At 35.2% G+C, this 26557-nt stretch overlaps 1 protein-coding gene and 1 long non-coding RNA gene across 4 annotated transcripts in view; one reads left to right on the top strand and one right to left on the bottom strand.

Moving 5' to 3' along the window:
• Positions 1–2208: 2208 nt before the first annotated feature.
• Positions 2209–23432, bottom strand: GTPBP10 (GTP binding protein 10). 3 transcript variants are annotated; one of them, XM_036863462.1, is made up of 10 exons: positions 23176–23432; positions 19800–19993; positions 17041–17132; positions 16472–16616; positions 11694–11767; positions 10043–10095; positions 7825–7932; positions 7177–7254; positions 4728–4851; positions 2209–2893 (listed from the first exon to the last, which is right to left on the bottom strand). In XM_036863462.1, the coding sequence occupies exons 2-10, from the start codon at positions 19937–19939 to the stop codon at positions 2631–2633; spliced, it is 1077 nt and encodes a 358-aa protein (XP_036719357.1). In that variant the 5' UTR covers positions 19940–19993; positions 23176–23432; the 3' UTR covers positions 2209–2630. The 3 variants fall into 3 exon arrangements, with proteins under 3 accessions (XP_036719357.1, XP_036719356.1, XP_036719358.1); XM_036863461.1 differs by lacking the exon at positions 23176–23432 and adding an exon at positions 22677–22807; XM_036863463.1 differs by lacking the exon at positions 23176–23432 and adding an exon at positions 21008–21084.
• The window catches only part of LOC118900758, a 35314-nt gene continuing 31662 nt past the window's right edge, over positions 22906–26557 (top strand). Inside the window, exon 1 of the long non-coding RNA XR_005021219.1 lies at positions 22906–23064. This is a non-coding gene — a long non-coding RNA (uncharacterized LOC118900758). The remainder of the gene's footprint in view (positions 23065–26557) is intronic.

The raw sequence follows: 26557 nt of genomic DNA, 5'->3' as shown, positions 1-26557 counted from the left end.
TTATATTATTCCTCATTTTCATTTTGTTTTTTAAGCTATAACTTGTAAGTATATTTATATGCTGTTGCCTTGAAACATTATTTTTAATGCACCTTAATGGTATTACAAATTTCTCGATGGAACTTAACTTTGTTAACTGAACATTTTATCTGAACTTTGCAAAAACCCTGTGAAACTACTTGGAAAATACTCCACGTCTTTGTGTACATTTTTAGCAAGAAAAACAAATCAGTAGCTTTCATTAACTTTCTCTGACCTCTATCCTCACAAACCAAATGAACACTGAGCTAAAAGAAGACATAACTTTACAGGAAAACTAACTGGATAAATCCTGAAATAAAATACCCTTGACCTAATTTTGCCCATTATGAAAGCAGATTTTTCCCCTTGATTATATAATACATGTTTACCACTTAAAAGAAAACATTAATTTTACAAAAAGGTCATTTCGCTATGATAAATAATATGGATATATATTACAAAAAGAACAATAGGTTTCTGAAATTTTTTTTTTCATAGGTGAAATCTTCAGAGCACAGATCCAACCTCACAGTACGGTATACTTAATACTTGACAGTGTCTGGTAGCATAAATTTGTAATTCATGATGGTAAATGAATCTGACATAGCAAGCTCTGCAAGAATGACTGGGACTTGGTAAAAATTTGTTAAACACAGTGTATTGATACCCTGGCCATTCAGTACTATAACAATTAAGGATCCAATTAAGGATTCAGTACTATAACAATACTTTTTAACAAAGAAGTATTAAGGACAAAATAAATGGCAGTTAAAATATTTATTTCAAAATAAATCTTTAAGTGTTTAAAATTTATTTTTTATAAAATAAAAAAGGAATCCAGATTTTCTTCATTCATTTAGAATAAAAATCAACCATCAGAAAAAGGTACATAGAGTACACTTTTGGTAAGAAGAAAATACAAATGATGGAACATTTTAGTGAGTTACATAAAATGTTCCAGTTAGTCGTGGAGTAGTAACCTGGGCAATACAGACACAACAAATAAGCTACAATTCCTCTTAGTCCTCAACACACATCTACTATCCTTTGCCACAGCAAAAAATAAGATTATGGTGTCAGAGCTTCAGAAATTCACCTGATCTAACTGTCATCACACTGCTACTTGTTCACACTTAGGAAATAATAGAAGTGAAAAAGAGAAAAATGACACTCAAGTCATAAAGGTAAAACATACCCAATATGAAACATGGTCACTATGATCAGTAAAGATGTTCAAATTCCAAACGCTTTCCTCACTCTTACTCCTTTGCTGTGAAGCGCTCTAATCCCCTGCAGCTACTGACGTTGAACGTGATGTCCATGAGGGCAGCAGGTCCTGTCTATTCTCCTTAACACTGTACATGCAGCGCCCCACACAGTGCCTGGCACAGGGGAGACACTCAATAAATAGCCGTGCAATGAAAAGAAACACAAGAAAAGCCAGTGATCTGGGGACTGGGATGGGAGGTGGGAGTGGGGAATAGAAAACAGAACAAATAAAAGTGAAATAACACTTGTAAGAAGTCACTCACATTGTCATATCTGAAGAAATTTAAGTAGAATGATAGTGACATTTTTATTTAATACTTATAGCCACATATTAAGGCTTCACTTAGTCTTAAATTCCAAAACAATTCCTAATAGTTTAAAAGTAGCACTGAAGAATAATTTTTAGAAGCTCATTAACTTGCTACTATTTTGTAAAAACCAAAAAACCTTGGAAAGTCTTATATAATGAACTCATTTAGGCAAAAAGATATATGCATTAAAAAATTCTGCAAGAACATGTGGTTTTCCCTGAGAACTGGACAGCCTGATGCAGAAAGATGGGAACTTTTCTTTTTTACTTTATATGCTTTTGCACTGTTTAAATTTTATTTTATTTTACAATTAACATGTATATTTTATAATAAAATGCATTAAGAGAAAATGTATAATATGTAAGTATTTTTGAAAGTCAGGCAGAAATTTAGAAATTATAATCTCCTGAGAATATACTGATGATGGATAATACTATTTAATATTGTACTTCCTATTTATTCTCTTTACTAAAATATGAAAGTAGACAGTGAAACAGACTAGGACACAGTAAGATGAGACATACATCAGTGTGTCCAAAGCAAGAAAAAAATACTCTTATACTTAAGAAAGAAAAATTTCCAAAAGCTGAAATCACAAAGATCTATCTACTGATTATCAGTGGTCTTTATTATCACTGAATATGTTCAAATTTAGGGTTTGAGGTTTTCCAAACTATTATATATTTAGTAGAACCAGGTACATGACAGACTTAAAGACAAACAAACAAAACCTAGTTGCTCATACGGAATCCTTTATATAATTAAAAAAATGATCTCACTAGAGACATATGTACAGGAATATTGTAGGATTTTATTATAGGTGGATTGGCCATAAAATTATAAACTGTCATTTTTAACCCTCAGTTACTTTTTTTTTACTGTTGATAGACTTAAGTACAAAACATCTTTAAAAAGTATGGTTCTTGAATGATGGCATATACACCAGGTTAGTAACAACTAACCTTCTAAAAAATATGTCTGTGGAAAAGCTTCCAAATGAACGCAATTTCAATATCACTTTTAACAGATTTAAGTTATATCTATTCTGGGACTAGCAACAGCATTCTTTGATGGTGGCTCACTATAAGATACTGTATTGGAAATATGTAAATTAAGCAACTGCTTCTTATGATATGCATCATTTTCCTGGTTGGTGTGTTCATCCAGAGATTTCCTTATACAGTTCTTTAGTTCATCAATTCCTTCTCCAGTAACTGCAGACATGGGGATGATGTGTTGGAACTCCACGGTCCTCTCTGGAATCATGTGTTTTTCAAATAAATGTAAAAAATCTGAAACAAAGAACACAAAACTAGGCTGATTTTCACTATCTTTGAAAGTAAGTCAAAACTATGCTAGAGGTTTGATCTCTGAACCAGTGAACCGAAAACTAAGCATTTAAATTTTTTTTTTTCCTTCTCTTTCTAATAAGCTCTCAGAACCTTTGGTTTCTACTAGTGACAATGGTAAGGTTCTTGGCACATGACAGGTACTTAAAAATTTTTGTTGCATGAATATATTTTAAACAAAATTAAGTGTAAGTAAAAGATGAATCACAGAAGATGATTTACTTACGGAAGCAATAAATTTTGTTTTGGGGTGGTTCAATAAAGTAAGACAACATAGATTTTTCTGAAAGAACTTTCCTATAACATAACATCATTTGTGATTTGGGATATTCTAGCTTGCTTCAGCACACAGGTGGCCTTTAATTGTCCTAATGGCTTATCATCACTGGTGCTATGAACCATACTAAAATTGAAAAGAGTTCAAGGAGTTCAATTCATCATTTTAGGTGAATCCAATCTATCACCCCACAGGGGCTGACAGCCATTATATAACTTTTCCTTCTTCCCTGCCACCAAGGCAACAGAAGTAGGGATGCCATCCTGATGGGATGGATCAACACTGACACGAACTGGGAAGGCTGCCTAAAAGAGGTTAGCCAAACCAACACAGAGCTTGGATTCTGAGATTCATTTACCCCCAATGAAGTCTGAGAGGCTAACTTGGGAATTATCACTGAGGGGACTACATTGTTTTATGATGGTCCAAAATAGCCACAAACTCCCGAATTACCCTCCCTTCTGGTACCTCCTCTGAAAATTCCCTTTTCTGCAAGACCAGCCAGCAGATAGATCTAATGACCTCATAAAGCAAATGACATTAAGGAATAAAGGTTTATTTATAAATTTTCCAGAGAATATTTATATCCCAAAGTAACTTATTAACTCAAGGACAGCCCAACATGTAAATTATACGGGGTGGGGGGTAGATTTTGAGAGGGGAGAGAGGATCTTCTGGTGCTGCCTGGTAGTCCTAGTACATTATAATTTAGTTTCCCCAATTTTTATCGCAAGGATAAAAACAGAGATTAGGTCTATTTAAAAACATGTTAACTACTTACCTTCCACCCTACTTTCCTCATTTGTGCAAAACAGACTCAGAAAAATGAAAGCATCATCACTGTAGGATAGAGAGTGTTCTGCAAAGGTCGATACTCAAAACTATGGAGAATCCCTTTAAATTTCTTTACACATAATGGTCCATATAGGAACAAATTTCAAACAAATCCTTTTAGAGTAACAGCATCTATTATTCTGTACCATACATACACAGTGACTCAAGTTCTTTTTAGAAGATTAGTACTCTTCAGAGATCTACAGACCTGGCACCGCAAAGATACATACCTCTTTTTAGAACTACTAGCTCTGTTTTAAAATTCATGATGTACTAGGGGAATGAAGTTCTAGAACTTGTGAAATATGTTAACAGACTTCACAGGTAGATGCTGACATTATTCTCTTCTGATCCAAATCCCATTAACTCTTTAAGAGCCCACTTTAAGTTTTACTTCTTGATGATGCCTGACATTTTCAGCTCAAATTAAACTTTCTTTCCTTCTGTCTCCTCTAACTTATTGTCCATATTACACATTCTGAAATGGGATATTATTTTTTACAGTGTTATTTAAAAGTTTCATATGGTATGTGTTCTTTCTTCAAACATACTTTTTTTTTAAGAGTAGCAACTTTCAGTTTTCTTTTCCACTGATTATAGTACCTAGCACTCTCTGCAAACAGCAGGTATTCATTAAACTGGCACTAAATGAATGAGTGGGTTTACCTTTAGGATTCTGGAGTTGGTTCATCAGTACGTGGAATTTATCTTGGGCATCTGGCAAGTCCATTTTATTAACTGCCAGGAGCGCAGGTTTTGTCTGAAGTTCCTCTCTGTACAACTCCAACTCCTTTAAATCAAAGAGAAAAACCAAATAATTTTATTAAAATATCTATATAAATGACCTATTTGGTAATGTCTTTCTTTACTTTATAGGCCTGGGTAATCTAGGGCCCATTCGCACCTCTGAAATGCAGTAACTCCCAATAACCACAAAACTAATTAACAAAGGAAATGCAGAAAATGCTTACTAGTTAAGTCATGTGTTAATACATTTTAGCTCACATGACATCCTAGAGACAGTTGTGATTTTGTGCCTAGAGCCAAATACAGATATCTGGATGTCTAGTAAGCACAAAGATAAAATTCAGAACTAGATAGTGACAACTTAATGCTATACCTGTATTATTCTTGGAAAAAGTTAAGTATGCTTAGAAGTAAATCTTTGTGACTATGGATTAGGCAGTGGTTTCGTATATCTGACACTAAAAGCATGAGCAAAAGAAAAAATAGACAAAGGGGACTTCATTAAAATTTAAAATTCTGTACTTCAAAAGACAACCTAAAGAAAGTGAAAAGACAACTGAAAGAATAGGAGAAAATATTTGCAAATCATATATCTGATAAGGGATTTGTATCTAAATTATAAAGATCTCCTACAACTCAACAATTAAAAGACAACCCATTTTAAAAATGGGCAAAGAATGTGAATAGACATTTCTCCAAAGACTTACAAATGGCTAATGAGCACATAAAAAGATGCTCAACATCATTAGTCACATTTCTCAACATCATTTCTCATTAAAGAAATGCAGGGGCTTCCCTGGTGGCGCGGTGGTTGAGAATCTGCCTGCCAATGCAGGGGACACGGGTTCGAGCCCTGGGCTGGGAGGATCCCACATGCCACGGAGCAACTGGGCCCGTGAGCCACAACTACTGAGCCTGTGCGTCTGGAGCCTGTGCTCCGCAACAAGAGAGGCCGCGATGGTGAGAGGCCCGCGCACCGCGATGAGGAGTGGCCCCCACTTGCCACAACTGGAGAAAGCCCTTGCACAGAAACGAAGACCCAACACAGCCATAAATAAAAATAAATAAATAAATAAATAAAAAAGACTTAAAAAAAAAAAAAAGAAATGCAAATCACAACCACAATGAAATACCACTTCATCCCTACTAGGAAGGCTAAAATAAAAAGACAAAAGTGAGTGTTGACATTAATGTGGAAAAATTGGAACCTTCATACATTGCTAGTAAGATTGTAAAATGGTGTAATGCTGCAGTCACTCTGGAAAACAGTTTGGCAGTTCCCCAAAATGTTAAACACAGAATAACCATATTATCCAGCAATTCCACTCCTAGGTATATACCCAAGAGAAATGAAAACATATCCACACAAAAACCTGTACACAAATGTTCACAGCAGCGTTATCAATAACTGGCAAAAAAATAGCAAATGAAATAGGATATAAAAGTCCTGAAGATAAACAACATCATGTTGTGTTAGAGAGAAATCATTGGCTGGATATAGAATGTACGGGGCGTGGCCAGGGGTGGGAGGAGGGAGGAGAACAATAGAGATACAGTGCTTGGTAAGAACCCAACCTTGCCAGACCTCATAAACCATGTTCATGTTAGACTTTAACCTAACAGCAGTAGGAGACCATCGAAGTGTTTTAAGCAGGGAACAAACATCTGCTTGGTTCTTTAACAAAGATCACTCTAGCTGCCATATAAAACATGGTCTGGAGAGAACTAATACTGGAAGCAGGGAGACAAGCTGGAGGGACTTAGAACATTCTAGTAAGAGGGGCTGATGATTATAACAGTGTGGGTGAAGACAAGTAGTTGCATTTCAGAGAAATTTAGGATATAAAACTGTCAGGGCTTGATACAGGTGGTAAGAAAGATAGAATCACTACCACCCAGGTTTCTCGCTTACATATTCAGTAAAGTTCTGGGGGAGGCTGGAGAATTAAAAAAAAAAAAAAAAGGAGTTCAGTTCTATACATATTAAATTTGAGAAGTTAATGGGACATCCAATCAAAGATGTCCAATAGGCAGCTGATCTAAAACATAACCAAAATATCTTGAGTATCAGAGAACCTAAAAAGTAGACTGAGAAATAGTCTAAGAAGTAGGAATAAAAGTTCAGCAAGATACAGTCTGAGAAGTATGTAACAGGGATTTGGAATCAAGGAAGGTTTTATTGATTACAACAGTTTGAGGAGCAGGTGAATATCACAAAACTGGAGACAGCAAGTTTAGATAATTCTTTAATTGACATCAAAGCTTTAAAAAGTAGAGGCAGACTATATATTTATTCGAATTATCATACGTTATCCCATACAGTCCTATGTGCCTACATATTAGACCAGATATAAAACAGAAAACCTACTTTTGAAAGCAGCAGTATGGTTTCAAAGGCAGTTCTGTATTGAGTTTGGGAAGAAAGCTGAAATCCAGAAACATCAACCTAAAAAAAAAAAAAAAAAAAAAAAAGGGAAAATGATTGCTTTTAACATAAGAACAACAGCTATACAATTCTGTTTTGAAATGTTTTACTTGCTCAAGCTAAAAATAATTTCTCAATCTATACTCTGGTAATTTAGTAATTCGAAATGAGAGAAATTGATGTTTTAAGATAATTATAATTATTCTGATAAAACCACAATCATTAATGAGAAACTAGTACAGATTAAACAATTTATACCAATACAGACAATCTCATATATAACTCAACACCAGAAATGAAGTAGGAAATTGATCCTATATAATTTAGTAGTATATTGAAAATCTTAATGAATTAAACCTGACCGAAGTATGGCCGAACTTTCATCTGACATAGTAAACAATGCCACTTCCATCCCCATATTATAAATAAAGATCACTAACTGTATCTGACTCCTATCTAAATAGATTTAGTGGAATAATATATGCTGCTACTTTATCTTTAAATGTTATTATTATAAAAAATTTCTAGGAAAACTAAATTCACTGGTTCTCACATTCATTTAAACATCACATTGATAGGCATATGACTTACAACAAAAAGTAGTTGTTTAGTTCTTTCTATATGCTTGAGGAATTTGTGGCCCATTCCTTTGTTCATGTGTGCTCCTTCTATTAAACCAGGAAGATCAGCTACTGATATCTAACACAAAATTAAATGGTACGATAATAAAAAAAAAATATGAAAACCACAAATACAATTACATCCAACAATTTTCATGATATTTCAATTATAAACAGTTCTTCATTTGTGATTACCACTGCATCTCTATAAAGCCAAGATACCTTTATAATGAAATAAATGTATTAAGAATCAAAGTCCTTTGTTATCAGAAATTAGTCCCATTTTTTACTTTAACAATCCAGGAATTTTATGGCTTAGTTTGACATTTACTAATCACATAAATTCTCTTTAGAATTCCATAAATTATATTGTTCAGTATGAACTTTTCAAAGAATTTCGATTTTCTCAATTCTTAAAAGTATACAAGGATGTTAATTCAGCAGACATTGACTTAGTATAGCTCTGTAGTTTTAAGTTTTTTATTCTATATGTAAATGGTTATTTGGTACCATTGTTTCTTTATTGTTCATATTCTACCAGAACTATTAACCACTCTTAAAAAGTAAGGGAAATAGTGTTACTATACTCCTTTTGGAGGTTATAAGAGTTACTAACCATTACTCTACACTTGTGGTTTTCAAACCTCACTGCATGTCATAATTATCTAAGAAACTTTTCTAAACTACATATGCTCAAGCCCTATCCCCAAGGGTTTTGGTTTCAAATCACTGGGGCCCAGGCTTCATTTATCATTGTTGTTCTTAAGCTACCCAGATGATTCTGATGTACAGTAAGGGATGAGAAACACTGCTCTACACATACTGCTTGTGTGGTTAAAAATTTCAGTTTTAAAGAAAGTTGGAGCTATGTGACAAAGCAATGTACATGTAGGTCTCATGTCCTGAAATTCTCTTCAGAGGTTTTCTACTGATTTCCCTTAAAAATTACCAATAATGCTGTCTTTTCCTCTAAATATTGTTCTCTAAATTCATATTATCCTGCACTTATAATTTTACTTATTATTTAACATTCTACATAATTGTCGAAGTTTTAAAAAATTTTTACTGTTATACCACTATTATAAATATACATCTTCTATGTCTTTTGAATTATGTCAATGGATTATATGAAAGTATACTGATACATCATCGCTTTAAGCCCATACTTTACATTAGGGTTCACCCTTGGTTTTATATATTCCATAGGTTTTGACAAATGTATGACATGTATCTAGTATCATACAGAATAGTTTCGCTGCCCTAAAAATCCTGTGTGCTGCCTAGTCAACCTTTCTTTCCTCCTAATCCTTGGCAACCGTTGATCTTTCTGCTATTTCCACAGTATTGCCTTTTTCCAGAATGACATATAGTTGAAATCGTACAGTATGTAGCTTTTACAGATTGGCTTCTTTCACTTAGTAATACACGTTGGAGGTTCCTTTGTGTCCTTTCATGGCTTGATGGCTCATTTCTTTTTAGTGTTGAATGACATTCCATTATTGAGATGTACACAGTTTATTTATCCATTCACCTACTGAAGGACATCTTGGTTGTTTCCAAGTTTTGGCAATTATGAACAAAGCTGCTGCAAACATCCGTGTGCGGGCTTTTGAGTGGACGTAAGTTTTCAGTTTATTTGGGTAAATACCAAGGAATGCACCTGCTGGTCATACATTACATATTTTTAAAATTTTGTTACTTTCCTTTTTAATTTGTTTTTATTCTAATTATTCAAAAGTTCTTCTGTAGCAAGGAAAAATAAATTTTAATAGCTAGTTAAGACGAGGATCCCATTCAATTAAAAAAAACATTTTTCTAAACAGTAAGTTGGAGTAAAATTACATCCATGAACTTTAGAAAATGTTTTTAGGAAATGAAAATCAATAATCAAATATGGCAGTAAAATATGGACTTGCAATGAGGACAAACTGATTAAGGCAATTAAGATACAATCAATGTTGTAACGACAAACTGGACCCAAACTTCAGAAGAACAAGAAATTATATTCTTATACAATATTTTTACTCTGATAGTGGTCAGCAGAATTGATTTGATCATGGTTTCACTTATCAAAAACAAAATCCTGCTACTTTTTCCCCCTAACACCAAACTGCCAAATAGTATAAAATCTAAGCACTAAGGCAAGTACTTTCATTACTAACCAAGTGTCTTATTTTAAAAATACCCACCTGTTTGAAATCATTATACATAATTTTTCCGAGTTCAGGCTTTAATGTTGTAACTAAAAGAAAAACAATAATAAATTGAGGCTAGAATAAAGGCTTAGACTCTCAAAATTGTCTTAGCGTCATGTATAAAATAAATAATATTTCGTTTCTATGAACAACCTAATTCAGATTATGTTCTCATTTGCTGAAATTAAAGGTATAATTATCTTTGCTATTTATGATATACTTGGAAAAGGACAAAATATAGATTTTTATAATCTTCGAAAGCACAGGTGTAATCTAATTAGTGGGCCTCAAAGTCCCTGTCTCAAACTTTAAGGAGCATGGTAAAGGTGCTGAGGATGGGGGCAGAATTTAGGTTTCTATCACTTGGGCTGTGAGTGAAATCTCTCTATGGTCCTTTCTCATTTAGTTATCCTCATGCTTCATCAATCCTGCCCTAGCCTCCTTCCTAGGACTTTTTGCTTTTCTTCTTCTTTCCTTCTCAAGAATCCCCTGTATTGTAACAATAAATATTGGCCATGTGATTTATATAGCAGTTAGTACAAAATTAACTCTACTTTATCAATTTTAGAATGGTTTAATTTTATTTTCCATGTTAATGTCATTCTGTGCCATTTTGTTTAATGATGGCAAAGATCCTATCATATTCATTCACTACTCTTAGTCTAAGCTTCCATTATATCTCATCCAGCTACTGCAATAGCCAGTTCTACTAACTGTTCTTTCCAGATCCATTTATATCCCACACCAATCCGTTTTCTACATTACACACCAATACATCTTTTTTGAAAAGCAAATCTAATCACTGTTTTCCCTTGTTGAAAAGCTATCAACTGCTCTTAAGCCACAGAGATCAAATACAGTCTATATGGCCTATATCACAGGTCTCCACCTGCATCTCTAGCCTCATCTTGATTCCCTCTTCCCCTTACTAAATGTTCTCTAGACAAACAAATCTACTCCCTGCCACCACAGAGTCTTTGTGTACATGCTATTTCCTTTGACTGAAAGACTCTCACCTCCATTGTCTGTCACCAATTAAGTCATATTTATTGTTCATATCTCAGCCCCACCATCACACTTCCCCAAAGAAATCCAAAGCAGTCACCTACACTCTTTCATAGAACTATATTATATTCTCTTATATCATTAGTGAGATATGTGCCTTCCCCCACTTGTCTGTAAGTTCAATAAAAATCAAAACAGTATTCACTTCTGCTTACCAGTCTTTGTAACTCCAGAATTTATTGTATTGATAATTCCTAGAAATAAATACTTGCTAAATGAATGAAAGAATTGATCTCTGCCTTCATAGCATTTATCACAGTGTTTGATAAAGGGTAGGTGCTCATAAAATCGTTAACTAAACTGAATAATGATTATGCAACAGACAAATAAATGTAACAAAGTGTCTAATAAGCAGTATGCAACAGACAAATAAATGTAACAAAGTGTCTAATAAGCAGTACTAGAAACTTTGCTGAGAGCGATAAAGGTTTCAAAGATTAATGGGAAATACATGTACTCTGTCTGCCAAGAGTTTTCAAACTAAGGCTACCCCAGTTATCATTTTTTTCATACTCAAAGAAAGATTAGGCTTTAAAAATTTACCTCTATACATTAAAAAAACAAAACAAATTGTACTTACATGCATAATCTGCAATTGCAGGTTTTGCATGAGAAATCTTACTTAGCAAAGAGGATTTTCCAGCATTTGGGAATCTGAAACAAGAAAATAAATTTATACATTACAACAAATATCAGCATTATTAATACTTGCTTATCTCTGAATTCCTAACATTTCAAGAAGCAGACTTCTTGAATATTGCTGGGATTAGGAGTAGACTATAAATTTAAAATAATCTTGAAAAACTTGAGGAACAAAATATACTTATAGAAAAGGTAAAGATAAATTTATGGTGAACACTAAAGATGTTTCAGTATTGACAGTAAATCAAATAATGTTAAAAAAAAACAGCTTGTAAATCATAGAAAAACATAAAGAAACTAATAAAAATACCTGCAATTCACTATCTCTAGCCAAATACTGACAAAATATTTCTTATATTGTCTTGTGGATTTTTTAAAAAAAACATTTTATATGGACATTTCACTAGCAAAGTAATGAATCCTATTTAGCCATCACCTAGCTTAAACAAATATTAATACATTCTTAATAATTTTTTTAAAGTTGGTTTGTTTAAAACACAGACCCAAATAAGGTCTGTGTATTACAATTGGTTGATGTGCCTTTTAAATTTCTTCTGGTACAGGCTCCCTCTCCAGGTTGTTTCCCCTTTGCAATTTTATTTTTAAAGAAACTGGGCCATTTGTCCTGTAGTTTCTTTGCCATAGTCTGGATTTTTCTGCTGATGCCCATGATGTCATTTAACATGCTCCTATAAATTGGTAGATATGAAGCCTTGATCAGATTCAGCTTTGATTCCTTTTTTGTTGAAAGACTATTCACAGTTGGTCGGCCTCCTTTTAAACTGAATTATATAAGGTGAATGCATTTCAAGGGTGTAGTGTAATTTACTTAACTAATTTCTTATTGTTAGGCATTTAGGTGGTCTCAAATTTTTTACTGTTATTAATAACTCTGCAAAAAATACGCATACAGCTAGAAAGACATACACCAATGTTAAGTCACCTTAACATCAAATGGTGCAATTAACAGTCAACTCTTTTTTTCTTTCTGCAAACGAGCACTAATTATTTGTCAAGCTTGTTTTAAAAAACTTTAAATGCTGAAGTGAACCTTTATATATACCTTTAATTTCTTTCTTGAGGTAAATTTCTAGATAAGGAAATACTAGATTAAACTATATGGCTGTTTTAAAGGCCTTGATTTTATTGCTAAATATCCCTCAAGAAAGGCCCACAATGGATGAAAGAAAGTACTAGGAATGGGGGCCACTTAAGAGATGATTTCCTAAATTTCATTCAGATATTTTCATTAAATTTATTCAACCAATGGGAATGTAAATTGGTACAGCCACTATGGAAAACAGTATGGAGGTTCCTCAAAAAATTAAAAATAGAACTACCAAATGATCCAGCAATTACACTTCTGGATGCTTATCCAAAAAAAAAACAAACCAAAAACACTAACTCAAAGAGATATATGCACCTCATGTTCACTGCAGCATTATTTACAATAACCAAGATGTGAAAGCAATCTAAGTGTCCATCAATGGATGAATGCATACAGAAAGTGTGTGTGTGTGTGTGTGTGTGTGTGTGTGTCAGCTGGGGGGGCGGTTACAAAATGGGCAAAGGCCGTGAAAAGGTAAAAAAAAATCCAGTTGTGGGGAATTCCCTGGCGGGCCAGTGGTTAGGACTTTGCACTTCCACTGCTGAGGGCTTGGGTTCGATCCCTGTTTGGGGAACTGAGATCCTGCAAGCCACATTGTGTGGCGCAAAAAAAAAAAAAAAAAAAAAAAAATCTAGTAAAAAAAATGTCATGGGGATATAATGTACAGCATGGTGATTATATTATAATCATATATTATATTATAATTAATAATATAATGTATATTTGAAAGTTGCTAAGAGAGTAAATCTTAAAACTTCTCATCACAAGAAAAAAAATTTGTAACTATACATGGTGACAGATGTTAACTAGATTTATGGTGGTGATCATTCTGCAACATATACAAATATCAAATCATTACACTGTACACCTGAAACTAATATAATGTTATATGTCAATTATATCTCAATTAAAAAAAATTATCCAACAGATATTTATTGAGCACTGACTTGGGTCAGGCAATATACTAGGCAGGAGAAATATAGCAATCAATAAGACAGATGTGATCCCTGTCTTCACAGTTTTCATTCAAATCAAGATCTTTCAAAACTCTGCCAAATTTTCATTTGGAATAATGGTGTAATATTTTACAAATATTAATTTGGAATTCTATAAAAATGTATATGCTCTTAATGGAGCTCTTTAAACAATTTTTCTCATTAAAATATTTCTATAATAAATTTAGAATAAAACTATGTGAGATTTCTTAATGACTCGTTTCCCCTGGAAATACAGTATTTTCTTATATCCTGTTACACCCAGGCTCTTGTAACTTTTTGAAAAGCAAATTGCAATCATTTTTGCCATGATTATCATTAGTTGGACTTGCTTATTTCTTTCTAATATCCTCATATTTTCATAACAATGATTAAACACAGAAAAATGCAAGCAACTATTTCCAAAGAGATCAAAATACAAGAAGAAAAAGGAAGCTACCAGGTGAAGAACAGATACCTGAGATTTTTATTGCCAAGTACCTAATGAAAATTTTAGAGGTTGAAATCCAACCTATGCAAAGACCAGATTTGAAAACAGCAGTACAAGTGTATTAGTTATATGATACCTTTCTTCTAATGTTCAGTTCATTCCTGAAACTGGCTAAAAGGACATCTGCTTATGCTGGTATTCACATTAGCCACTTTTTAAGAATAGTTACCTACTTTAAAAGCACTAGCATACATGTTAAACATTGTGCTCTAGAATCATGATGCTTGCTATTGACTAATATCAAGTCCACTTCTGAAAAGCTTAGTGTATCACTATATGTGGTCTCCAATAAGTTGGCAATGATGATGATAACAGCAGCTACCATTCATTCATTGAGCATTCATAAATCCAAGGCATGTATTATGCTGCAAATGCAATATCTTACTCAGCAATTACATTTTAAGGTGAGAACTACTGCCATCTACTATTAAAGATGAGAAAAAAAAAAAAAAGGCTTAGAGAGACTGTATCCAAGACCATCCAGCCAGCCTCCAGAGGATTTGAGATTCTAACCCAAACAGTCTCACGTGAGTCTCCCCTCGCCATCCCACTTTTATTCACTACTCAGCCTTGCTATGTTCTTATTAGGCTGTAAAGGTGTCTCTATGGAACCTGAAACATATTTTCCTAGGAAATGAGAAAGTGAATGGCTAGATTCTCAGTCTTATCCACAAAACCCTATTAAGTCCATAATGTTCCTAAAAATATATAGTATTATAGAACCTATGACTCATAATCCTTATAACTATGTTTCACTGAAAAAATTAAATGCGAATGGCAAGCTTAAATGCCAGGATCACATCTTTCTCTGTTACAACTTCAGCAGGAATGAGGCCTCTGTGAACTCTAAGCCACTGCTGGTAAGACCTAAACAGGCATGGAAAGAGGTGAGGGATTCAGAGTGAAGAGTGTGGTAAAGAAGCAGTGAGATGCGGGAAGAAGAAGATGAAAAGAGCTTAGAAAGCAGCTATGGGAAAGCGAGGCATGGAACTGGCAGCTGGAGTAGAGTGGCAGTTTCCCCTCCCTTTTCCTGAGGCCTTCCATCTGACTATTGTGTAATGCTATAGTGGGACTTGGAAGAGGAAGACAGAGAGGGAGAGGAGACAGACAAAGCTGAAGTTTTCCCTTCCTTTATCTACTTTCTATCTTGCTATCTATCTCCCTCCATTTATGTGCCATCACTGCAAACCCTACAGCTAAGTAGCATTGTTTGATGAAAGAGTGGAGGCTGGTGGAGGAGGACAACATTGGAAGGTCTGCAGCACTGAGAATGGACAGTTCCTAAACAGAGAGTGAAGGATAGGGAAACGGTCATAGCAAGATCCCAGCTTAGTGCTCAATAGTGTGTAAAGCTGATGGTTGAGATCATCTGTACCGGCCTTTAGCCATCTGATTAATGATACTTCAATACCTCTATTAAGACTTGTAAGAATATTTTCCCCCTACTTTTTATTTCCTTCTATACACTTTTTTTAAAATAATTAATTAATTTATTTATTTATTTTTGGCTGTGTTGGGTCTTCGTTTCTGTGAGAGGGCTTTCTCTAGTTGCGGCAAGCGGGAGCCACTCTTCATCACGGTGCGCGGGCCTCTCACTATCGCGGCCTCTCTTGCTGCGGAGCACAGGCTCCAGACGCGCAGGCTCAGTAGTTGTGGCTCACGGGCCTAATTGCTCCACAGCATGTGGGATCTTCCCAGACCAGGGCTCAAACCCATGTCCCCTGCATTGGGAGGCAGATTCTTAACCACTGCACCACCAGGGAAGCCCCCTATACACTTTTTAAAATGGGCTTGTTTGGATTTCTAATTTTATTCCTTTATACTTGGTAACATTCTTTTGTATTTGATTGATTTTTCTGTGTTTATTTATTTTCTAACATTTCCACTGCCTTATTCAATTGCTATGATCTTTGACAAATGAATTGTGACTATGAAACTCTATGTTGGCAATATCAGCAGCATATTCTTTTTTTTTTTAAGCAGCATATTCTTAAAGTACACAAACAATACACAAATTCCATAAACTAGAAATAATGCTGGCCCCAAATTACCATTTATATTTACTTTCTATTCGTGAACTATCTCTCTGAAAGTATAAAAATAAAAATATGAATGATACTTACCCCACCAAGCCTATATCAGCTATAAGTTTTAGATCAAGGTGAATTACTCGTTTCTGCCCTTTCAATGGTAAGAAATTTGTAAGTAATTTACCACCAAGACCTCCTTCAGCTACCAAAATTCTGTCTTTCTCTTTATTGAGTTCTCCTTAAAAAGAGAGATAAAGATACTTAAAGCAAAGATTAGTAAGTGGAGCTAATCACTAATGACATTTTTCTTTCAGAAACAGATGCCAGGAAATTCCGGTTTACAAATCTAAAGGGCTAAACGATAGGATCAAGTTTCTATTAAAAATCTGACCCCAAGAAAACACTTTTGCAAGTGGTTGAAAAAATGCTAGTTATTTGTTTTAAAACTGAGTAAATACTCTTACATCTTTAAAATAATTTTAAATCTAGCAGCTAATTCTGAACTGTTATATAATGTTTTTAAAAGCTGTTTTATAAACTAGCAGCTAAAATATTTAACGTTTAAAAAAAATCCTGAAACTTAAGAGGTGCTATTCCCCACAGCTCTCAATTTTAGAAAATGTGTACATTTTTCACAACCTTAGAATCTACAATACACTTACCTATAATTTTACCATTTTCATCAGTTATTGAAATACCCACGGGTACAGGAATTTCACAGTCTTTTCCTTTGGAGCCTTTCAGTGCACTAACTCTATAAAAAAATAAAGCTAAATTAACATAAAGAAAATCTGCTAGATTAAATGGTTGATGTTTCAAATACAATGGTATACGAAGAAGACTAGCGACCAATTCTTATAATGCAGATGTTAAATGGCCAAATAATGGAGAAAAAATAAAATTATCCCTATTTATTTATTTGCATTTTAGACTACTGTATCTCAATAAAAATATATTAAGTAATGATTTAAGTTACCAAGCTAACTACCAAAAGTCATTTAAACTCATAATGAACTAAAATATTGTATGTTTGAAAGGAAGAGACCATTGCAACATGAATAAACTAGAAAAAAATGGAAAATCCAGTGAATAACAAGGCTTTTTAAAAAATGACCTGAAATGAGAGTACTTTAATTATAGGAGGCTCATATGGCGATTCTTAAACTGCTCAAGAGAGGATAAAGTCATACAAGCTTCCAACTAGTAATTCCACTTCTGGGAATTTATCCTAAAAAAAAAAAATTGAACCATGTAAACTATTATATACACAAAGATGTGTACTGCATTGTGACAATAACAGTAAAAAAAAAAAATCAATAATTACCTAAATAGATGAATGACAAAATAATTTATGTTATTTCCAATACTATAAGACTATGCAGCCATGGTTAACAATTTTCTGGAATGGAGAAAAAAGTTAAAAGAGAAGGTTGCAAAATTTTGTGCTCCTGTTTTTGTATTCCCCAATTTTACAGACACATTTAATTACATTTGGGTAGACACACAAAAGTCTTAGAAAAGTCATGAAAAGATTAATAGTGGTTATTTCTGGATAGAACAAGTCTCGGAAGGGGAATAAGATTTTGCCAGATAATCAAGGCAGGAAAGTGTTGGCAAAGAGAAAGAAAAACAAACCAAAAAAACACTCACACACATCCCGGATTAGGAGGGAACAAGGTATTTGGTGAAATAATAGTTATTTCTAGTGTAAGCATAGCAGAAGTGGGGTGGAAGACACTGTAGTCCAGATCACGAAGAGCCTGATATGCTATGTTAAAGAGTTTGAATATTATCTTAGATTGATGGGGAACATTGAAGGATTTTAAATATGCAAGTGACATTAATAAACTGGTGTTACAGAAAAAGCACTGTAGACATAATTGGAAAAAGAATGGATTGGAGGTGATGACTGAGACTGGAGAAGGAGACCAATCTGGAGAATACTGCAGTATTTCAGAAATGACAAAGGTCTGGCTTGTACCTATCTTTCTAGTCTCATCTTCCTCTACATTCTGTGTTTTGTGCATTCCAGCCACACTGACCTTCTTTTAGTGTTTTATACTGGTATTTGTCTTCTATCACTGGGTCTTTGTTCATGTTGTTATCTTTCCTGTAATGCTTTTTCCTCCCCTTCATCCAGTTGGCTCCTATTAATCCTTTAGATTTAAGCCTCTACATTCTAAAAATTCCAGCACACAATCGCAGTAACTGTTCTATTTAAATCTTTCTTAACATTTAAATTTTATACACCATCTTTAGCATACCACTTAACTAAACACAGAATAAGGTTGGAATTACAGCAACCTTACTTTTCAAAAGAAATTATAAAATGATGAAAAATTTTACTTTAGGATATAAACTGCAGTTATTTTCTACCTGTAACATCAAAATAATAAAATGACATTCTGATCTTAAAACTTTGATTACTGAATTCTAATTTAGGGCTCTCAAAATTTGCCCTGTAAAGACTATTCATAAACAAAAATGCTCAAAAGAAATTTAAGGGGTTTCTCCAAGGATTCCTTTACCAGCAGAGGATGCTGCTGGATATTTGGGGCAGGATAATTTGTTGTTGTTGTTGGGGGCATTCCTCACCCTGCGTTACAGGGTGTTTAGCCTATATCCAGGCTCTATCCTTTGCTTACACTTATCCCCCAAGCAAGTGCCACATTCCATCCTCGATGATTGTGACAAATAAATATACCCAAACACTTCCTTGGGAAGGGGAAAGAAAAAAGGAACAGAAAGCCTAACCTTTATACCAACACCTCCTAAGGAACAACAAAATGACAGAGGCCTGAGGACTCACAGCCTGCATTTTGATGGAAGCTTTAAGAATTTTCTTCTTCATTTTCTTTACAATGAAAGAAAAAATTCTTCTCACATTTTGAGGCCAACATAATATGTTCCACAGAAAATAGCAAACATTAACAAAAAGCAAAGGGAAGATTTTGCTGTCACAGAGAGAAAATCAAAATAGAGGCAAAAGGAAAACATTCAAGAGATGTAGCAGCAAACAGGCTCTAAATTTTAAGTACTGCCTACAAGATGCTGGCAGAACTATGGGTGGTAGTGGGGTGGAGTAGCCAGTTAAGAGTCTAGAAAGTTTCCTAAAGACTGTCAAAGATAATTTTAGAAGAAAACAGTGGGGATTCAGATCATTTTCTGGTTCTACAAAGGAAGTATAAAAGAATATAAACAGACACTGGGAGAAGAAAAGGATAAAAAGTTTAAAAACGTCAAAACATTCCATAGTACCTATCTTTTATATTTACTAGAGACAAAAAATAGTAGATTTTTGCTCAGTTACAAATCCAGGATATTATTTACTTCAAATTACCAATTAAATTTTTATCTCAACTTTTTTTTCTTCTTCTGGGGGGAATTAATTCCATACAAAGTCATTCAGTTAAATACTTACCGGCTGTTTGCTCCTTCTCCAGCCGCAAACCGTTTCTGAGGATATTTATCTTTAAGTTGTTTTAAAGTCATTTTGTTATGGGCTACAACCCAGACGTCACCACCTTTTCCACCTTCTCCACCTAAGTGAGGGTAGCCCATTCCACCACTTCCTCCCCTGGTGAAGACTCTCAAGTTATCAATGAAGTTTCCATACTTAAAAAGAGAAAGAGAACATTTGTATACCACATGTGCTTACCAATTTTGAATTCCTTTCTAATTCTTTGTTGCCACTAAAACTCCTTTAAAAAAAAATGGCTTTCCGTATGCCACATTTATTGTCTTTTCTTAGTTTACCTCCTGTCTGACCTCACTTTCCCATTAGATTAACTCTCTTAAGACCTGTTTTTCACTATCAATTGTTGTCCTTCCAATCCTGAAGGTCTCTGACACTGGCCCACTTTTCAATCTAGACTTTCTCCCCTGGGTGATCTCAGTCTGTACCAGTAACTATCACCTAGGTGAGATATTCTCTATCCCAGTTAGTTGGACATCTCCACCAGATGTGAGCTTAATAGTCTAAAGCAACTGAGAATGAGATCAGTATTTAACTTATATTTGAAACCCCTCAAATATATAACTTGTTCTTAGGTATTGAAAGGATAATAGTCATCTAAATACATGTTATATAACAAAACCAAACTTTTCCCTAGGTAAATTCTGTTCCTCCAATGTTCTCACAAATAATGAAACGATAGTTTATCTACTCACTGAGACCACATATGGGGATCTTAGACTATACCTGCTTCTCTTCCCGAAGCCCTACTATCTTTCCTTTTTGGCACAACTAACTACCGCAGTATCTTGATCATTACATTAGCTCCTAACTGGTCTTTCAATGTCTAGTCATTCCTTCCTCAACACATCCTCTGTCTCACTGCCTGAGCGATATTTCTGACAATGGATCTGACCTCTCAACATGTTTCTCCCTTACTCAAAAACCATTCATGGTTTTTTGCTGTTTATGAAATAAAGTCTAAAATTCTCAGTGCTATATTCAAAGCTCTTAACCTACCCTTCCCATTTCATTTCCATTCATTCAACCCCTCCTATATCCTCTTCCTCTCTTTGCTCTATGCTACACAATATACTGTCACTTCTCCATGGCATTCTGCTCATGCTTTTTCATCTACTTACAATGTCATTTGTTCTTTTCTATCATAAACCCACCTGTATGTCATATCTCCCGATGTCCTTCTTAATTCCTTTAACCAACACTTAACCATTGATTTTGCTGGGCTCTCAGTAATTGGATTATATCTCTATTATTAGGTCTCTAGAAATCATACACTGTATTTAGGGTTTATTTCTGTTTCCCTCACTAAATCAAGAACTTCTTGCAGGTAAGATCCTATGTCTTAGCCCCCTGGGCTATCAAAATTCCTCACAAAGTAATTTCTTAAAATCATAATCTTCACATCGTTAATCATTTAGGATAGTTTTAAGTATCGAAAACATCTGGGAACTTTTTTCAAAAATGCATACACTCCACTGACCATTCTGATACTCTGGAGGAGGGCATGAGAATAGGGTAAGCCAGCACATCTATCAAAATCTCCTTTGCTGATTCTGATAAATCTGTCTAGACTTGAGATTGCAGTGGATAGTTACACAGCAAAGATTCAAAGCACAGCTTTTCATTTGAGTATGCAAATATAGTCATGAAACAGAGCATTGTAAGGGTGGAAGGAATATACAAAACATGAACTTAAGGGCTAGCCAGAGTATTTTTCTCTGGAGGCTGATGAACTTATGCTTTGGCTGGGTAGAGCTAGATCAGAAATGCATCACAGGTAAGTGAAGAGGTAGATTCCCCTTGCAAACAACACCGACTGGAAGTTACTGTTATGGCAGTAAAGTTACGCAACTAGCATTTAATAACATATCCAGCAAAAAAAGCAGTAGTTCATTTTTTTAGCTTACAGATTAGTTATCCTATATGCCCAAGTACTATCCTTCACAAGTCTCTCTTCTTCTGACCACCTATTTTCTGGAAAATAGAGGGTTGAATAAAGTAAAACTTTACTAACCATGGTATTACTAACCATGCCTTTCCTCCGACAAAAAGAAAACTCCTGTTTTTAAAGTTCCTTTCAATATGTGACACATTTTTTACTGCTCTAGATTTATCAGGTTCATAGATTTAGAACTCAAAAGTAGTATCTCAATCTCATCCTTAATAATAAGGTAATGACCAAACTTGATGACGGCAGGTTTCAAAAAACATTGCTAGTAAGGATCTTAAAGAGGTTTTTAAATTTGAAAAGCAACGTAAATTTTTTACAGAAACGATTCTAAAACCCGCACTGCACAAAAGCTGACCTAGTTTCTTGCAAGAAGGCAAGTCAGTTACCTATTTTCGTTTACTGATGAAAAGTTGTCTTTGGAAAGCTCTTAATAACAATGCACTCAATGAAAAAATATGTAAAAACAAGTTATGGATATTATTACTTAAAAGAAGGAAAATACACTATTTGAGCCAAAAGAAAAAGTCAAACCTACACTGCACATACACCGTATTGCATGTATAAACAGCAGGCAGTTACCCCAGCTCTATCATCCCACGTGCACACAATTCCCTTGAAAAATCCCAAACCCTGTTCCAAACAACCGTCCTGACCATGCCCGGGAAACTAGACACGCCCTTCTCACCCCTTACAAGCCAAGCCCGACTCCTTGAGGGGCGAAAAGGAGAGGACTATGGTAGAAAAGAAGCAGGAAAGAGGCCCCCAGGAAGAAAACAGTGGGGAGGGATGGAGGCGAAGGAGAACCAGAGCCCGCAGGTGGGGCTAGAGGCACCAGGCGTCGGACATCAGGCTGAGGGGCACCAATCACGGACCTTTCTGAGCAATACCCGACTGCAGCTCACCATGCCCGCGATGGGCGAGCATTCACTCCCGTGGCAGCTGTTCGCACCGAATTGCGGCGCGATCTTTTTACGTCACCGCCACCGCCGCTGCTATTTTGTATCCGCACGCTGCCGCAGGACAGCCTCACCGGCCGTAAGGCGCGCGCGCTCACGGAAACGTGCGCATGCGTTTTGCTGTGCCCCACGGGGAGGTGGAAGGTGGTGTCTGTTTAGAAGCAAGCGGAGTAAAACGCTGAGGCAATGTCGAGAGGCAATGTGACAGGGGACAGTCGCGTGCGGAGTAGGTGCCTCAGGAATATTTTGAATAGGATGTCACTGGAGACTCTGCTGCCTTGGAGGAGTTTTTATGCTAATTAAGGTAACCACAAGATACCTCAATCTTTACTCTCGGCGAAGCAGAGTGGAAAAACAAAACAAAACACCTCCCACGGACAGTAAAAGCAAACGCGTAAAAGACTCAGAAACTCACCTGGGAAAAAAGCTGTTAATTCATTGACCAGCTGAGTAATATCCAGCAAAATCTTCCAAGAGACAATGAATTTAAAATTTGGGACCCAAAGGTCAGGATCTGAGATCTGTAAGAATTTCACTGTGTTCTGTGGGGAAGGAATCTTGCAACTGTTTGTCAGATAATAGCTTCTAGGGGTCCGGTAGATACTATGGGTCATTATTCAACTCTCATTTGCAGCGCGCCTGTGTGAGAATTAGATTCCCTTTTCTCAAGCTGGGCAGGACCAGCAGAGTGACTGGGTCTCCGTCTGCCCCACCCACCCCGTCTCCCCCTGCCCTCGCGCAGTGGACAGAGGTACACAGCCCTGCTAGGCGGCCCTGCACTACGCTGCCAGCCTAATAATCTTTCTGAACTCAAAACTGAGAATCCTTCTCCTATTTCTACCCCTCACTTATGACAGTGATTGTTAGGAAATACACGGTGTAAGAACTATCCCTTTCAGTCTTGATTCCCTTCGTACTACTGAACCTCTCTCTACCCCACCCCTATCAATAAAACTATAATTGTCATTTAACCTGTAATGATTAATTAATCAGGAAATTAGGATGGGAATTCCCTGGCGGTCCAGTGGTGAGGACTCGGCGCTTTCTCTGCCGAGGACCCGGGTTCAATCCCTGGTCAGGGAACTAAGATCCCACAAGCCACGCGGCCCGGGAAAGAAAGAAAGAAAGAGAAAGAAAGGGAGAGAGGGAGCGGGAGGGAGAGGAAGAGGGAGGGAGGAAGGAAGGAAGAAATTAGGTTGTTACTAAGTAGGTGTTTAATCTTAATAACATTTGCTGCCATTTGGATTATTATCTTTACTAGGTCTTACAATCTCAGAATTATGTTGAGCCCAATCTGTTTATTTTCTAAGGTTTATTTTTTTTATTAGTGAACACAAGGCCAGATTGTTTTCCTTGTCATAACAATTACATGGGAACATGATAACAGCAGATAAAAATAAAGGGGAAGTTGATATAAAAACATCTCAAAATACTGAGGAACATTAGGTACTATAAACAAATGAGAAAACATAATATTTTTCTTGAACAAAACACCATCAGTGCCTGAAATATTTATTACAGCTCTGGTTACCAGATAGTAAAAGAAACATGAAATGTAAATCGTCCCCTTTAAATGTTCGGCTAAAATGAACATGAGGTGAAATGACCCTGATGCATAAGTCATTACTGACAGAAACTATTATTAGTTCTGCCAGTGAGTGGATAGAATGCCTTCCCCATGGCTGCTAAGATTAAAGTATAGGCAAACCATTAAACTCAGGCACTAGAGAATTTTGCATAATAAGCACGATAGTCTCAAATGAGCCAGTGGCATACGTACAATTTGATTTTTTAAATGTTGTAAACTAGAGTTATTCTGATAAAAATAACTAATAAGCATCCTAATAAGCATTTTATTTTGGAATAATTTAAATTTACAGGAAAGTTACAAAGATAGCCCAAAGAGTCCTATATACCCTTTACTCAGCTTGCCCTAAAGTTAACGTCTTGTATAACCATTTGTCAGAACTAGGAAATTAATGTTGCTACAATACTCTTAACCAAACTAGACTTTATTTGATCTCACTAATTTTTCAACAATAACCTTTTCTGTTCCAGGACTCAATCCTGAATACCACATTACATTTAATCTAATAAACATTTTAGTGTAGTTTATTACTTTAAGCATAAAATGAACAAATATAATTAAGAAATCTAGCACTTTATAATGCTATTTTATAATCATCCCGCTTCTCTCTGTTAATATAGTTACTCAAGAGGTAATTTACCTCAGCATTTGCTGTGATATTAACTTTCTGATACTCTTTATCATCTATAATTTTTGTTATGATATAGGTTAGCAAGAAGTAATCATTAAATTGGATTTACTAGTACGTCCTAAGAAAATGCTTCTTCTCTGCAGTTCCTCTTCCGGAGCCACCCCAAGGACAGAATGTTGACATAATTGGGTTTTTTTTAGTTCTTAACCTCCCTTTTCTGCATCCCCCACTCCCTTTCTTTTAATTGCCTCTTCTTACTACAGGTACTAAGTACCCTTCTGCTTTCCCCTCACAGTACCTATCAAAACTGGATCTCAGGCATAGCTTTGATACCTGCATTTTACAAGCTGATGTGATTTTAAGTCAGTGTGTTGATTCTCAGGGCATTTACTTTTAGTTTTTATCTCTAATTGTGAAATGAATAAAAGGCTCTAGCTTCTACTAAAAAAATTCAAGCGTTACTCTGGGAGATCCTTCCATGGGGGGAATATGTGAAAGAAGCGGAGGCTTTTTGGTATCCTTTGTATAAGAGAAGGTAGCAGCTAACATTGTTTCTATAAGATTCAGTCTAACTTTAATTACTTTATTGATTCTATAACCCAACTTAGCAGGTTTCACTAGCTTTCATGTACAAAGAAAATAACACAATGGTCTTGTTCACTATAGTCCTTTATCCGTATGATCTCCAGAGGAGTGGTTTTTTTTTTTTTTTTTTTCCCCTTAAACATACAGATTTAATCAGATCACTGAATTCAAGATCCCCTCATGGGCTCAGCATGACTGCTGTATCCATGTTTCAGATGGGAACATTTATAAAGTTCCTTTCTTGGACATTCCATCTTTATATCTTATTGCCACCTTGATCTTGAAAAGATTTTTTTTTTAAGGGGGATATGTTACCATCAACTATTCACATGTCTACACCTTACCCTTTTTTATATTTCGTAACAGGTCCTTTGGCTCAATATATACTCTGAATATTTGTTAGTTAATTTATTTTTTTAGGAAAGACAATAGCTAGATTGCTAATTCCTATGACATATGAATTACCTGAAGTGGGGCATAAAGTTATTCTCACTCAACAGCCTTATAATCCCCAAAACTAACGTCAAATATTCTTTTAGTTTCATACTGTTGAAAATATTGTTACTCTGAGAATCATTATAAATTGGGGTCTTACACTATACGATAAAATGAAGTTCTCCTAGATGATAAAAGTAAATGGACTGAACAAATGAGAGCTATATACCGTCTAAGCTCTTCATCTCTAAGTTAAAATGTAGTATTGTCAAAGTAAGGGCCTCAGATCATGTAATTATTGTCCTGAAACAAGGCCTATGTAAAGAAAAAAAAAAGTGAATTTATTGCCTTTCTTCCTAAGGATTTTTAGTTTCTTCATTTATTCATTCATGTAACAATTACCAAGTTCCTAATTTGTCCCACACACTCTCAGCTATGTGCTAGAACCCTGCCTTGGTTACGGAATAACTAAGTAAGAATAATTAAGCACAGTAGTTGTGTTAATGAAAGAAGCAAATTTTAATATTATTGATACCTGAATTCATAGTGAGTGGAAAA

Source organism: Balaenoptera musculus, chromosome 9 (genome assembly GCF_009873245.2).
Source record: "Balaenoptera musculus isolate JJ_BM4_2016_0621 chromosome 9, mBalMus1.pri.v3, whole genome shotgun sequence".
Lineage (NCBI taxonomy): Eukaryota > Metazoa > Chordata > Mammalia > Artiodactyla > Balaenopteridae > Balaenoptera > Balaenoptera musculus.
The sequence above is the reverse complement of the archived record's forward strand: the minus strand, read 5'-3'. Positions and strand labels throughout refer to the sequence as shown.